The sequence below is a fragment of the Ixodes scapularis genome, unplaced genomic scaffold, assembly GCF_016920785.2.
Source record: "Ixodes scapularis isolate PalLabHiFi unplaced genomic scaffold, ASM1692078v2 PGA_scaffold0__279_contigs__length_252992795, whole genome shotgun sequence".
In the NCBI taxonomy this organism is placed as follows: Eukaryota; Metazoa; Arthropoda; class Arachnida; order Ixodida; family Ixodidae; genus Ixodes; species Ixodes scapularis.
Window position 1 is genome coordinate 33404237 of NW_024609835.1, and position 15116 is coordinate 33419352.

At 47.6% G+C, this 15116-nt stretch overlaps 1 protein-coding gene across 1 annotated transcript in view; it reads left to right on the plus strand.

Moving 5' to 3' along the window:
- The window catches only part of LOC8029327, a 307144-nt gene that overhangs the window by 130482 nt on the left and 161546 nt on the right, over positions 1–15116 (plus strand). Inside the window, exon 4 of the mRNA XM_042291907.1 lies at positions 966–1146. Within this exon, the coding sequence (XP_042147841.1) occupies positions 966–1146 (181 nt within the window). The remainder of the gene's footprint in view (positions 1–965; positions 1147–15116) is intronic.

A 15116-nucleotide genomic window follows, 5' to 3' on the forward strand; every position in this document is an offset into this window, starting at 1 on the left:
GGCCAGTTGGGGAGCGTTAACCATAGCGATTTAACCCAGCAACTAGGGAGAAGAAAAACGATGAGCAGAGTAGAAAAAAAAGTAGCAATAAGGAACTTTTTTTTTTGTAATTTAAAATGAGGATTAATACCAGAACGAGAAACGAACGCAATAATTTGGTGCCTAAAGGTTTAAAGCTTTAGGTATAGAGAAAGTCGATTTTGACTTCATTCTGACTTAAAAATAATTTTATTTCTATTTTTTATTTTATTGTTTGGGTCTTATGAGGTATCTAGAGAATTATTTTAAAAGTTTACTTTATCTAGCCGTTCTTATTATTAAACAAATAAATCTATAAAAGGAGTATCAAGGAACATGATTAACAAAACGTTTCCTCTAAAAGTGAAACGAAATAAAGCATTGGGAAGATAAAAAAAAGTGAATGTGCTTTGAGGATTAAGGAAACGGCTGAATTCAGTTACACAGTACGTACCAAAATAAAATATTTATAGAACTTTTAAGAACGTGGCACAAAAACAAAACATCAACACATCGTAAAAGAATAGCTGGCTGGTATCACACGCCGTTCTCCTTGCTTTATTTCTCTTGCCCATCGAGTATTTTTGAATCAAGCAGACCATGAGCTTCTATGAACTAAATAAATTATGAAGGGTTAATGGAATGTTCCAGAAAACGATGATTCGTTTTCCCCAACTGCCTTTTTGAGTTATTTATTTTCGTTTCGCCGAGATTGCCTCCACTTGCTCAGGGTTCTATACTTCTTCCTATCACCAAACTCGAATCAAACTCAACTATACAATATTTTTTATTTCTCGAACTCTTTAAACTAACTTCAGACGCTTTGTAAAAAGCACTTAAAAATGTTTAACTTTTGTATTCCTCCGAAATATCCCTCAAAGTGTCTCATAAAATTTTACCAAAACTTGAACCAATCTCAAGCACGTCGGGGCGTTGTTCCTTTGCAGGGTGATGCTGCGCACGGTGACGTACAACCTGCACGGCCTGATCCCGGCGTCGTGCGTGTGCGCCAACCGTTATGACCGGGAGGCGATCGTGCGGTGCCTGGGCGACGAAGCGGGCCTCAAGCCCAGTCTGACGCTGGGTCAGCTCCCGTCGACACCCGACGAGCTTCTCAAGCTCGATCAGGTGAGCCAGACTCACGTTCGAACTGAGCGCCCTTTCAACCAAACGAGTACAATCATGAAAAAAAAAAAAGCTTCCTTTTGGAAATTTCAAGTGCAGATGCGCGGATTTTTATATGCGAGTCATCGTGTTATGCTATGCTCGATAAAAAGAAAAAAAAACTAACCGGGTCCTATTGCACTGGTACCTGCGCAAAAAAAAAAAAAATGTATGTATATATATATATATATAATTGTGTTAGAGTGACCGTGGTCCTCCGGCGAAAAGTAAATCCGGTTGCTGTAGGTTTTTTACTATACAAAGTTCGTACTGCTGTAAGCTTTCAGCGGTAATGAGTGGAAGTCTGGAATAATAAGTAAAAGCGTGCTCTCCTGACGCAATGGACGGTGTGGCTGAGGATAGTACTGGCCGCTGACTCCACCGCTATTGAAGTAACGGAACAAAGATACGCACATTGATTCAGAAATATAACAGAGCGCTATAGGTTGATGTTGGTGTGGCTATAAATATTCTAAGAACGCGAACCACTTCACAACGGCAGCTACGAGCGAAAGTTCGATGTTCGGTACAGCCCGCCAGTACAGCCCAAAGATAGAGAGCGGCAATCTCCCGGTTTGTCGTCTGCTAGCGAAATCGGGCGCGTGCCCTCTCTCGCTTTAACCCGCCGAACCTGCTGCACTTCCCGGATGTGGGGAGAGGGCGCTGCGGTCGAACAAAATGGCGCTGCCTTGAGAGCGCTAAACGGAATGGTCTATAGAGCGAGTTTGGTCAATGGGAGGAGCGGGCAGAGCGAGGTCGTGCGCTAGACACAAATAGAGGGCTGGGCATGCTCTCTTGGCCAACCAGCAGCCGAAAGTAATCCCCTAGTGGTGGTAGATGGAAACACTTTTAATAAGTGCGTAAGAGTTAAATGTAGTAACTCCTCATGTTTGAAAGTATGGTGCACGTGATGTTTAGATTATGATCATGCAAAAGATGGAAGAAACGAATGTGTCCCTCGAACTCTATTGTGCTGGGACAGGGTCCTAACGTTCAGAGGTCAGACGTGCGGTCTTTTGGCGCCTGGCGTACGGATAACTTGCCGTGATCAAAACCTCACGAGCACCTTATTTTCAGTCACCAAGAGTTACTACGACGCACTTGTTTTTTTTTTTTTTTTCTCGCGACCACCACCAGGGTATTATTTGCGTCTTCTTCATTCGAATTTGTGAACGCGCCCCGGAACACGCCCAGCCCACTTTCGACCAATGGCGCTTCCTCATTTGCTTCCTGTACTTACCAACGGGACGAAACAATATTAAAACAATTTAAACTGGGGTATGGGAGAAAATATAGGTGAGGAAAAACGAGAGTATGTTACGATCACGAGGTTTTCGTGAACACCTTCCAGCGGCATAGAGAGATTAATACCCGAGTCAGACGGGCTGATTTAGTGCACTTCAACCAAGTGCACTCCAGCGCATCGAATGTCACTTCAAATGTTTCGGTGCCACACGGGATAAATTAGTGTCAGTCGGAAACAATGACAATAGCGATGGGTAGAGTACCATTGGACGCCTAAAATGTTAAAGCAAAGGAATAAATGAGAAATGTTATGTTAATTGACAAATTTAGGCCGTCTGCATGATTCTGATCGATCATCAAAAGCCAGGAGAAAGAAAAGGATCAAAAAGAACAAGCAAAATAGTAATAATAGGGTTGTGTGTGTGTTTATACAGCCTAGAACTTGGTATGCCTCACAGGGGCGACGAGTCTCCCAGCTGTAGATGAGAAATTTAGCCAGTGCGGTACAGCCGCTAGCCTGGGGTCTTTAACGTGCATCACGCAGTAGCGATACACGACCGCACGCCGGTACGATGCTCATCCAGATCGAAACGGGCAGGGGTAGGGCTCGAACCCAGGATCCCTGGGTTCTGCAGCGCGAGCTTTCGCTCCACGTGCTCCGAGCTGGTGTGCGCTAGACCACTCGGCCACCGATCCTTTTTTTTTTTTTTTTTTTTTTTTTTTTTTTTCTTTATTGCCGGGTTTTTTTACATTGTCAAATAGGCAGGCATATCGCTCAAACCATAGGAAGCAGGGCAAGGCCAAACTAAACCAGTCCGAAGTGACTGGCGTCGGAGGCTAAAATTGTTTCATGGACAAAAGTGCCTCAATGCGCGGAAGCCACTCAGGCACGCACTTCTGTGCTCTGTTGACTTCAACTAACAAAGATACACTTTCACGAAAATATTCCCGCGCCTCACGTACATTATTGTCAGCGTTGTGTAGAGCCATTCGGGACTTCCAAATACTGTGCAGACCCAACAGCATAACCAGGTCAAAGGGAAAACCTTCCTCGTTTTTAACCGATAGATAACGGATTCCATGCGCATCCAGGGGGAGGTCCTTCTTCAGGGTACGTTGGAGGACGTCCCAGAAGAAGACCCCATCCCAGCACTCAAGAAACACGTGTTCGACCGTCTCTGGCTTCTTGCATAAAAAGCAGTGATCCCCCCACGGTACAAAAAGTCCCCTCTCGTTTAGCCATGTCTTGACCGGCAGTGTACCTGAATGTAATGTAAAGAAGAAAGTCTTGGTGCCTGCGGGCACCACCATACGCTTGACGCGCTTCAAGACATCTTGCCCTGGGCCTGCACAGTATAAAGCTCTGTATAGAGGTACAGGAAACACAGTATCGCACACAGCCTTATACAATCTTTTCCGAGGAACCTCACTCAAATACTCAACTGAAAAACGAGATAACAGAAATTTACATGAGGCAACGACTTCCTTTAAATATCCGTGAATACCACCCGACATCGATGACGTGGAAACAATCAACTCAGGCAACCTGCTTGCAACTCTCACTTGACAAACGGTGCGCAAAAAGGGGTCACTTATGTCCCGAAAATACATGAACCGATTAACAACCTGACGTAAAAACAAATGCGTCAAACTAAGCCCCCCATTGCGTACGCGCCGGAAAAGATTCGTCCTACTCGATCGCTCCCACGTGGAACCCCAAATAAACACTGCAAATACCCGGTGCAATTTCTGCACATTTACCCGCGAACAATGCAAAACTTGTAGAACGTACCACAGTTTGCTGACAAAAAACAAATTGCAAACTGTGGCCCGTGCAAAAATAGACAGATCATACCTCCGACTTTTTTCTACTCTTTCGCGAAGCTCCATTACCTGCCGTCGCCAATAGGGTTCGCTATCGCGATAATTTTCTAGAGGCACTCCCAAATATTTTATGGGGGTGGTCACCCACTGCATGTTGGCAAACGAACTAGGAGTAGAGCTCCACTCTCCATGCCAAAATCCCAGGCACTTGGCCCAGTTAACAGAGCTGCCACTGACTTCGCAATAACGTTTAAGCGTGTGAACGACTTGAACAATACTCTCGCGGTTGGAACAAAACACTGCAATATCATCAGCATACGCTAACACTTTAACTTCGGTCGCATGAAGCTGAAAACCACTGATAGTACTGTTTTTAAAGATACTAATGCAAAGGGATTCTATGTAAATGCAAAAAAGAAGTGGTGACAAAGGACACCCTTGGCGGACGGATCGATTCACTTTTATACGTTTTCCAACCGACTTGTTCACCATAAGTCTCGTCGAGCAACCGTTGTACGCCATGCTGACACCTTCACGGATAACAGCGCCGACGTTTACATGATCGAGAATGGTTAAAAGCAGGTCGTGAGGCACGCGATCAAAAGCCTTTTCCAAATCTATCTGGAGCATCGCAACGCAAGTACGCATTGCGTCGCAACACTCCAGAACACTGCGTGCTTTATGGATGTTGGTGCAAATAGTCCTTCCTTTAATGCCGCAAGTTTGATGGGGCCCCACTATTTCCGATATTACAGATTGCAATCTCCTTGCCAAGATCTTCATTAAAATTTTGTAGTCGACATTAGTCAGACTGATCGGCCGATACGCTGTGACGTGCTGCAACTTAACTGCGTCATCTGTTTTGGGAATTAACACTGTGTGCGACGACATAAAAGATGGAGGCAACACATTCAAATCATATGCTTCATTGAATACCTTGGCTAGGACTGCGGCAATCTCGTGCTTCTGAGTCTTAAAAAAAACTGCACTTAGGCCGTCTGGGCCAGGGGACTTTCCCGGGTTTAGGGCTTCTATTGCAAAGACCACTTCCTCCACGCTGATGGTCGATTCTAGTAATTCTTTCGTTTCGTCATCTATGCGCGGCATGAAACCCAAAAATTCATCTTTAAAAAGCTGGACATCTACTGGACAGGACGCAAATAATCTACTGTAATACTCAAAAAATGCGAGTTCGATTTCTTCCTTATCGGTCGTAAGTGATCCGTTCCTCTCTACCCCCGTTATCTCGTTACGCCGAGCATATCTTTTCTCGAGGCTCAGCGCACGCTTAGTTGGCGCTTCGCCTGTTGACCATCTTTCGGCTCTGGCTCTAACAATCGCCCCACAATATCGTTCCCGATCTAGAATCTCGAGTTTATCTTTCACACAAGAAATATCATCTTTGTATGCCCCAGGCATTTTAGTCTCTTCCTTTAGCAGTATCCGCAAATTATTACGCAATAACATTTCGTTGCTCCTTTCAGTGCTTTTAAGTACGCCTGCCCGCTCTAACGCTTTCATTTTTATTTCCTGCTTAAAAAGCTCCCATCTCACACCATACCCTAATTTTTTCTGGCTCTGCAGTGTTTCGACCGCGGCCTGCACTTGGGCAGTGAAAACGTCATCATCCAACAGTTTCGCGTTCAATTTCCATAATTCCCAGCTGAAAACTTTCCTGGCTTGGGATTTACTACGCATACAAAAGGAAACTAGACAGTGATCACTAAAGGAAACAGGGTGCACGCGATATTCAAAACATAATGGTATCAAATCTAAAGAAACGTACGCTCGATCTAGACGGGCGTGACTCGACCCTTGGAAATGGGTGTACTGGATTTCGCGGCCATTCCTCAAACATTCCCCGACGTCATCAAAGCCGGACTCGTTGATTAACCTCAGAAGGCTCTCGGTGCTTAAATCGCGGTAGGGCGTTGAGCTGGACTTGTCCCCAGCAGAGCAGACGCAATTGAAATCGCCAAGAAAAATAATAAGGCGATCACTTTTGCAATACTGATGCATGAAATCAAAAAGCTCCCGCCGCTCATCAACCCTATTGGAGGGGTACACACAAATGACCCTCCAATCATACGATGAAAGAGAAAAATCACATACAACAAAGCGCCCTGAATCACATGTCGTCACCGCCTCGACTGTTGCACCCAAACTCTGGCGCACTAACAACAAACAGCCCGCTGACGACCCAACCGCGTGACTAACACACACTTCGTAACGCGCCGAAAAAGGTCTAACCATGAAGTTGGTCTGGTCCTCACTCTCGACCTTGGTCTCCTGCACAGCGATGATGTCGAGGTCCTGTTCGACTGCTAGACGGCAGAGTTGCCTCTGCCTCCTGCGATCTGAGAGGCCTCGGACATTAAGGGTCGCTACTCGGACAGGACTTTGTAAGGAGACCATGGGTTAGTGAGGACCAACCCGCCTACACTGCCGTTCACTGCGACAGTTTGTCGCGTGGTCCTCCTCGGTCTGCGCCGGACCGCTGGTGGCCATCCACTCCGCTCCCGCCCGACAGCATTCTCCACCTGCGCTCGAGCTGACGCAGCCGAAGTTCCTGACCAGTCGTGTCCGTGACGTCTTCGAGCCTACGCTTCGCAGAGCCCAGCTCGACGTCCATCTCTGGCGTGATGGAGACCTCGTCTGGCAATGGCGAAGCACCAGCTGCCCTGCCGGCGCTCCCTGTTGGAGGTACCGTCGAGCGCTCGACTGCAGGTGGATCTGCATGAGCCGTAGTCGACGGCTTGTCCGGCAGCACGGTGTTGTTCACTTCGGGGGAGGTGCCGGAAGCGTCGTCGCTCTTGGCTTGTTCGGCCTGGGTTTTCACGGGCGCGGCCGCTCTCTCCGCCTCTTCCTCGTCCATCATGTCGTCGACGTGGTCTTCGTTGACTCCTCGTCCCACGGCTCGGGCGTAGGAGCGGACACAGTCGTCACGCTCGTGGCCATAGGCGCGGCACTCGGAGCACCTGGGAGCCCGGCAGTCTCGACGTATATGCCCCGTCCTACGGCACCGGAGGCATACTGGGGCCCTTCCAGGCACGACGACCAATACCAAGCCGCCTCCTAAGCGCAGCTGATGGGGGAGGCGGTCAAGGTTGACACCCTCCCGGAGTACCAGCCGCACTATCCGGGTGGTAGACTCGGCTCCCTCGAAGCCCGGCACTTTCCAGCGATCGGACGCGACGTCCTTCACCTCGCCGTACTCCGAGAAAGCCTTGCGAATGGTGTCGTTCGACACGTCGAACGCCACCCAGTGCAGCTTGATGCGCACCTCTTGCCTAGAGGGGTCCACGACGATGCAGGTGCGTCCTTTGACAGCGAGCCGCCCTGCGTTCACCAGCTTGAGCTTGGCCGCGTCGGTCCTCAGGTCAAGCAGCCAGACATGGGACATCTGGTACGCCCCAATTCCGGCTACCTCCCTGAGGACCCCCAGTTCGTCGAGCGGTTGCCGGAAATCCTCAATCCTGTATGGCCTCCCGGCCATGTCGCAGTGAAGGACGACCGCTTTCTTCATTGAATCACCTGATGGAAGCTGGGGCAACAAAAACCTGTACTCACTTGAGCCGGGAAAAACAGTATCACCGCGGCCGGCGAGGGCCGTTATCGCCGCTCCTTCGGAGCTCATGATTTCACCTCCGTGCGCTCGCGCGTTCGAAAATGGAATGACTCGGCCACCGATCCCCCAACAAGCAAACTTACTTCAAGTCGAGTGCGTTCTTGGGGGATCGGTGGCCGAGTGGACTAGAGCGCACCAGCCCGGAGCACGTGGAGCGAAAGCTCGCGCTGCAGAACCCAGGGATCCTGGGCTCAATCCCCGCCCCTGCCTGTTTCGATCTGGATGAGCTTCGTACCGGCGTGCGGTCGTCTATCACCACTGCGTGGTGCACGTTAAAGACCCCAGGCTAGCAGTTACACTGCACTGGCTAAATTGTTCATCTACAGCTGAAACACCACATGCCACCGAGGCAGTCCAACTTTCGGCTGTATAAACATACACACAACAATTTGCTTGAGTGCGTTCTATAGAAAGAAGCCGCGCGGCACACTACACAAATGACACTAATGGCGAAGTGCACTCCGTTGAAGTGTAGTAAATAAGCCCGTCTGACCGGAGTATAAAATGATGTTTTAACGCATACCAGAAATGACGGCATTCAAGACGGCTGCGTCCTTGTGGAAAACGTGCATATGGGTATCTGCCTCGCATCAGAGCCGTATATACAGAGAGTTTAGCCATTCATTGTAAAGTACAGGACGCATATGAGGAGACGCCATCGGCCGAGAAGCGTGCTAGGCGTATTCCAGGGCGTCTTCACAAATTCGAAGGTGGCCAACCAAAGCCGGAAATAATACCTTGGTGGTGGACGAAATAAATAAATTTAGTAAGCGCGTCGGAGTAACTCTCGGTGGTTTGAAATATGGTGCACGTTATGTTTCAATCACGGTCATCCAAAATCACGGTAGAAGAGCACGACTAGTGGAACGATCCACATAATCCGTACGCCAGGCGCCGAGGGCCGGGAATCTGCCGTCCGAGTGGTCACACTCTGTCCGAGCAAAACAGAGTTGAGCGGCACATTCGTTTCTTACATCTTTCTGCATGATTATAGTCAAAACATCACGTGCACCCTATTTTCAACCATGAAAAGTTACTACAATTAACTCTTACGCGCTTATTAAAACCATGTACTGATGATTAAAACTGTTTCTTGCTACCACCGCTAGGGGATTCTTTTTGGCTTCTGGTTGGCCAAAAGAGCATGTCAACCTCTCTTTCTGCGTCTGGTGCGCGCCCTGGCTCTGTCCGCGCCTCCCATTGACCAAACAGTCTCGCATAGCGTTCATCTACGGACGTTTGCTAGAATAAGCGTCTCAACTATGGTGCCTGGAACGCGTCACCGACTGGTGTGTTTAGCGTCCTATCCAGTCCATACATCAAAAGCGATCTCGAGGTGCAACAAATGACGTCACCAAAGCCGAAGTGTCGTGCTGTCGGTTGTCGCGATCCTGGCGGCTGGCACTGGACGTATCGGCAAAAAGCACGAGCGTACGTCGCGGCGTCTCAATTCATTACTGCCGACGCTTCCGTGGTCTGTCCAACTGATGAGCAACCCGCAGCAGAACAGGCGTCTGCCACATCCATTGAGATGTTATAATGTACTATAGAGGTTCAACCGGCACTAGTGTGCGGTCGCAAATTGAAGCAGACAGCAACCAGTGGGAAATTCACTTCTAGTGTTGCATTTTTATGGAAAGAAGGGAGTGCATTTTCTTCCTGCGGTCGATTATAAGAGCATATATCTCAAATGAGTCATATGTACTAGGTAGATTGTCTCAGTCACACAGACGAAAATATTGGTCAGTTACGGCGTTTTTATTCTGAATTCGTGGCATAGAAAACAGTGCTAAAACCTCTTCACATGTATGTATGTGCACTGTCGGACACGGTTAGCGCGAACACGGCGTCGGCGCTTTCCAGCATGGGGGATATACGTGCCAAACGAACGAAGGACACGTGGAAAACCAAGAGAGATGGCAAGAAGTGCGCAATAACAGTGGATAAGTAACTCCTTGTGCGTTCAACGATAAAAATGAAAATATATTAGTACTGCTTTATTCTTTCTGCTCAGAAATGTGTGCAGAAATGCTTGTTCTGCTTTTAAAACATCACCCACACTTTCTATATTTTTGAAACTAGGCAGAAGCCAGACACAGGTGCTTAGTAAAAGCTGCCCGACATTGAGAATAATAAAAAAAATGAAAGCTGTTTACAACTCCCTGTAACGCCGAATTAGAGCGCAGCTCTTGAGGAGGAGGAGGGAAGGGTACTGATGGTTCACGTGTTCTCGGGGGAGGGGTCACGTGACCTGAGGTCACGTGACCTTGGTGGGGTCACTCCCCAAGGTCACGTGATCTTGGGGGTCACGTGACCTGAGGGTGTCACGTGACCACGGGGGTCACGTGATTCCCCAGAGAAATTTTCCCGCTAGATTTAGCGGGGAAATTTTTCCGCTTGATTTAGCGGGGAAATTTTTCCGCTAGATTTAGTGGGGAAACTTTTTCCGCTAGATTTAGCGGAAAAATTTTTCCGCTAGATTTAACGGGGATATTTTTCCGCTACATTTAGCGGGGAAAATTTTCCGCTAGATTTCGCGGGGAAATTTTTCCGCTAAATTTAGCGGGGAAATTTTCCCGCTATATTTAGTGGAGGAATTTTCCGCTAAATTTAGTGGGGAAATTTTTCCGCTAGATTTAGCGGGGAAATTTTTCCGCTAGATTTTGTGGGCAAATGTTTCTGCTAGATTTAGCGGAAAAATTTTTCCACTAGATTTAGAGGGGAACTTTTTCCGCTAGATTTAGCGGGGAAAATTTTCCGCTAGATTAGCGGATTAGCGCACGATTTAGCGGAAAAAATTTTCCACTAGATTTAGAGGGGAAATTTTTCCGCTAGATTTAGCGGGGAAATTTTTCCGCTAGATTTAGCGGGGAAATTTAACCATAATGCACCGCGCGGTTACGCCGACGGTGACGCCGCTCAAGCCAGAAACGGGCGCCTAAGAGCTGCGCTCTAAAAAGCACACCTTTCACAGCCCAAGTACTTTATTCTTTACGTTTAAATGTTTTTAACCACTCGTAACCACAAACGGCAGGGTCATTTTCATTTAGTGACAGGAAGGGCATATCGGCAATATGTAAGCACCACGGAAATGGTGGCAAACCTTGAACACTCTCTACATTCCTTTCGCTTGTTAATTTTCTTAGAATCGTCACTTGTTTTATACAAACCCGCCATGTAACAAAGGTTTGGCCTCAAATATAGTTAAGTTTACCATCGCTTAGTAATAAAGAAAAATGCTGTAACTAGAGCAATTACTCTTTTATAATGTTAATAAAGGTACATACTATTCGGTACGACCCAGATAACAAAGATCATCATGTTATTTTTCATCGAAGAGACAAAATGCACGCGCGTTTTCCCACAGGAATGCACAGGAGCACCGCAAAAGTAGACTGGTTGCTGTCTGCTTCAATTTTCCTCCCGGAAGTCGCGTAGACACTAGTGCCAGTTGAACCTCTAGCGTACGTTATAATAACTCTATGGCCAGACCCACCACCGCTGTTTTAACACCGCCAGGATAAACGGCCTGGGACAGCATGACACTTTTATGACGTCATCATGCGCAAATCGAAGGAACATTTTTTGGACGCGGCAAACACACCAGTCGGAGACGCGTTCCAGGTACCGTATCTCTACTAAGACTATAAAAGAAAGCACTACCAAAGCTACCGCACGAGTGAAGTAGCACGTAAAGTCGAGTCTCAAGCCCTCGCGCGCCCAGGACCTGGCAGCAAGGAGGTTTGAAAGGGGAGGAGGGTGCATCCCTATTCTCCAGGTGTGAAGCGAAGTGTAACGGATGTAGTTGTGGCCACGCAATGTCCCTTCAGTTTCTCGGTCAATGCAAAAGACTCAGTTAACGATGATGACGCAATTTTTGCAAAGATGCGAGCGAGCTGAACAAAAATGACGATATTTATCCCTGGAGGAGGTGAACAAGCGGGACAAAGGACAAGCAAATCTCCAAACACAGCTAGGTTACTGTTGCGCGACCGAAATAATCCGCCTGGTCCTGGTATCGAACCAGGGACTTCTCCATTTCTAGCGGAGCGCTCGACCAACTGAGCTAACCAGGCGTTAGACGTGAGTAGAGCAAACGGGTTTTATCAGCTGCCACCAGTCTAACACCAACAAGGGTGAACGACCTGCATTTTACGGTTATGATGATGAACGGGTACAGTCATATAAACATGAGGCAAACAATCGCGTTGTCGTGGCATTTGCCAGAGCAACGTGGTTGTCTTCCTCATATTTACATGGCGGCGTTCATTAAATCGGTGTCGAACAGGTGAGATTAGGAGCCCAGCACTTCCATGGCCAGCGGGAAGACGGCGTGTGGCGGACGCTTTAGACAGCGCGAAGGGAGCGTTGTCCAAAGCAACTTCGTCATAGCTCGGCTTTGGAAATCGAGCCTATCAGGCGCCGTGTTTCACATTGGCCGTACGCACGAACATTGCGAATGGCACCAGGTTGAGAATGCCGGAGAAGCTTCGCTCCCAGCAAGGTTCGTCGTCTTCCGTCGTGCTCTGTCTGCGCGTGCGCATCGAAACTTCATTGAGTGCGCCGATTCTATGTAAAGCTGCAGTCATGACGGCCGGCAGAAGAAGCTGAGCACATGCACGGAGCAGACGCGGATAGCCTACGCCTAGCCGACTGAGCCAACCGATCGGCAAGCAGACGATGAAAGCAGCGTCGGTGCGCAAGATCAGTCTGGGATTGAGTTATTTTTCTAGCGTCGCGGAGCATGACGTCATGCCGGGTCCCGAGGCACTTAAAGGTCCTTGCCTGGGAAGATCTCCTTCACAAGGTCGAAGCTAAGACGCTGATTGTAGCAAGCCGGCCTTCCATCGGCGTCAAGCATTCTGCAAGAGGGTGGGTTTAAAAATAAAAGTGCATCGAGCGTAACTGAAATATGACAAAAAAACGTTATCTATGAACGCAGCTATTGTAACTGACGGCCTGGGAAGTGCAGGGCGTGGCGAGTGTTGCCCATTTTATTATGACGCTCCTCGGCCAATCAGGTGGCGTCATAGAACGCCAAAGAACGAATCACAAACCAGGAAGTGTGAACACATTAATCCGTACTCTTTGTTTCGAGCCGTATAGACCAGTGTCTGCTCTGTTCCATGGGCGCCGCCATGTCTGTTTATGCTGACGCCATGACACATTCAGGGGGCTGCGCTTTTTGAAAGAACTAGATTTTTTTAGGAACCTTCGCACATCTCGTGGTGCAAGAACGTCAGAAATGCATAGTCACGAAGCTCCAGGAACAACACCAACGACAAGAGCGCTGTAAAGAGCAAAAGCCTTAGTTAATGCGCAGCCCCCCTCTTTACGAAGCCTGCGTTCGAAATTATTATTTCTCATTTTTATCGCTGGAGGCTAGGATTTCGGACACTGGTCTATAGACTCTAGTATAAAATAAGGCAAGATACAGTATAAAAATAAGCGGAATACAAAACGTGTTCTCTACATCCGATGTCACACTGATCATACAACGTACAAAAGACAGTCTGAAAACACAAGCCACTACAATATCCGTGGTTCGAATATTGCGTGCATAGTTTCCTCCCTGAACTCATTGTCATGCGGCATTCGAAGCACGGATCTCGCGGTGACTCGCGTTCGAATCTGTGTGCAGACTGTCTTTTGTATGATGTATAAGCTGTGTGACCCCGGCTTATGGCAACACTAGAAATGAGCAAACAAAGCATCAGATTATCGGAAATTATCGCCCGTACAAAACCCCAATTCATTTATTCCCCTTTTATCCTGTCTTCGCGGTCTGCTTATCGGTTTGCGCGAAGGTTCCTCGGCAATGGTAGCAAGTCATTGGAAATACGACGGCGCAAATATCGATAATAACATTAAAAAAAAAAAAAAACAGGTTACGAATATAGGAAGCCGCCACGTATATACTATGTTTTGCCCATTAGGCCCAATAGGAGCAAAGAATCTATATAATTATGGGACACGATGACATCGTTGTAAAACCGCACTCTCACTGTAAATACATAATACAAAAAAATTAAGTCGACATTATCTGAGGCGTGTTTCGTCCTTTGTATGACGGCCCTGTCAGACTGGTTACACGAAAAACTCTCCACAGAATGTTATTATATGTATCTTTACTCCTACTCCGACGCTCCGAGTTTCATACTCCGAACGCAGCAACTAAACGGCGCATGGCGTACAGGAGCTCGACACAAAAAACTATCGACGAGCCCCCATACGAGCTCCTTCCAAAAACATGATTACGGTGAACCCGGCATTTTGTGGATACGGGCGGCAGAAGCCGAAATTATTTCGAAGATAATTTAGTTATGCCCGTGTGGAGCGGCAGAGTATAAAGCAAAAAAGAAGGCGACATTCTCAAGTTTCTACGAACGTTTTAATATTCCTGAAAGGTTTCAAGACTCGCTTCGAGCACATGTGTGGAAAGTTACCTTGACCGATCTATTTATAGGCCATGCATGCTGTTCAGATTTAAATTAAAAACGACATTCTTGAAACCGCTTGTCGACGCAGGAAACCCTCAAGGCGGAAGCGTAGCATCAGTCTTGAGGGTTTCAAGACGAATGCTTCGTCGATACCGGCACACCGTCGTTCTCACCCGTCAATTTGTTTTTAGGCGAGATGCATAAACAAACCTTTTTCCGCAACGCTAACCGATGTTTCGGCGTTTCAAACAACGTATATTGATTCGCTGGGATAAAAGGAGCAGCGGTCCGACTGTCTTCTGGTCTCAACTTATCTGACGCTGTGTTGTGGGCACGCTACCCTTCGATAGAGGAATTCGTATTCACACGAGATGCACGAAAAAACCTTTCTCGCGACGCTAACTGATGTTTCAGCTTTCCAGCCTAAGTATCTTTATTCGCCGTGGCTGGGCTAAGTATTTTAAAAAGGGCAGCCGTCTGAATGTTTTTTCATCACAACTTGTGTGTTGCCGAGCTATCGGCACGCTCGTTCGATAGATCAATTCGTTTTCAGGCAAGACGCATGAACAAATTTTTTCCTCAACACTAACTTATATTTCGGCTTTCCAGTTCAAGTGTCTTTATTCGCTGGGATAAGCATTGTAAAAGGGGCAGCGGTCAAAATGTCTCCTCATCTCGACAACTTTTCTTTCGCTGTGCTATCGTCACGCTACCGTTTGATAGATGAATTCGTTTTCGGGCGAGATGCGCGAACAAAACTTTTCAAGAACGCTAATTGCTGTCTTGGCTTTCAAATC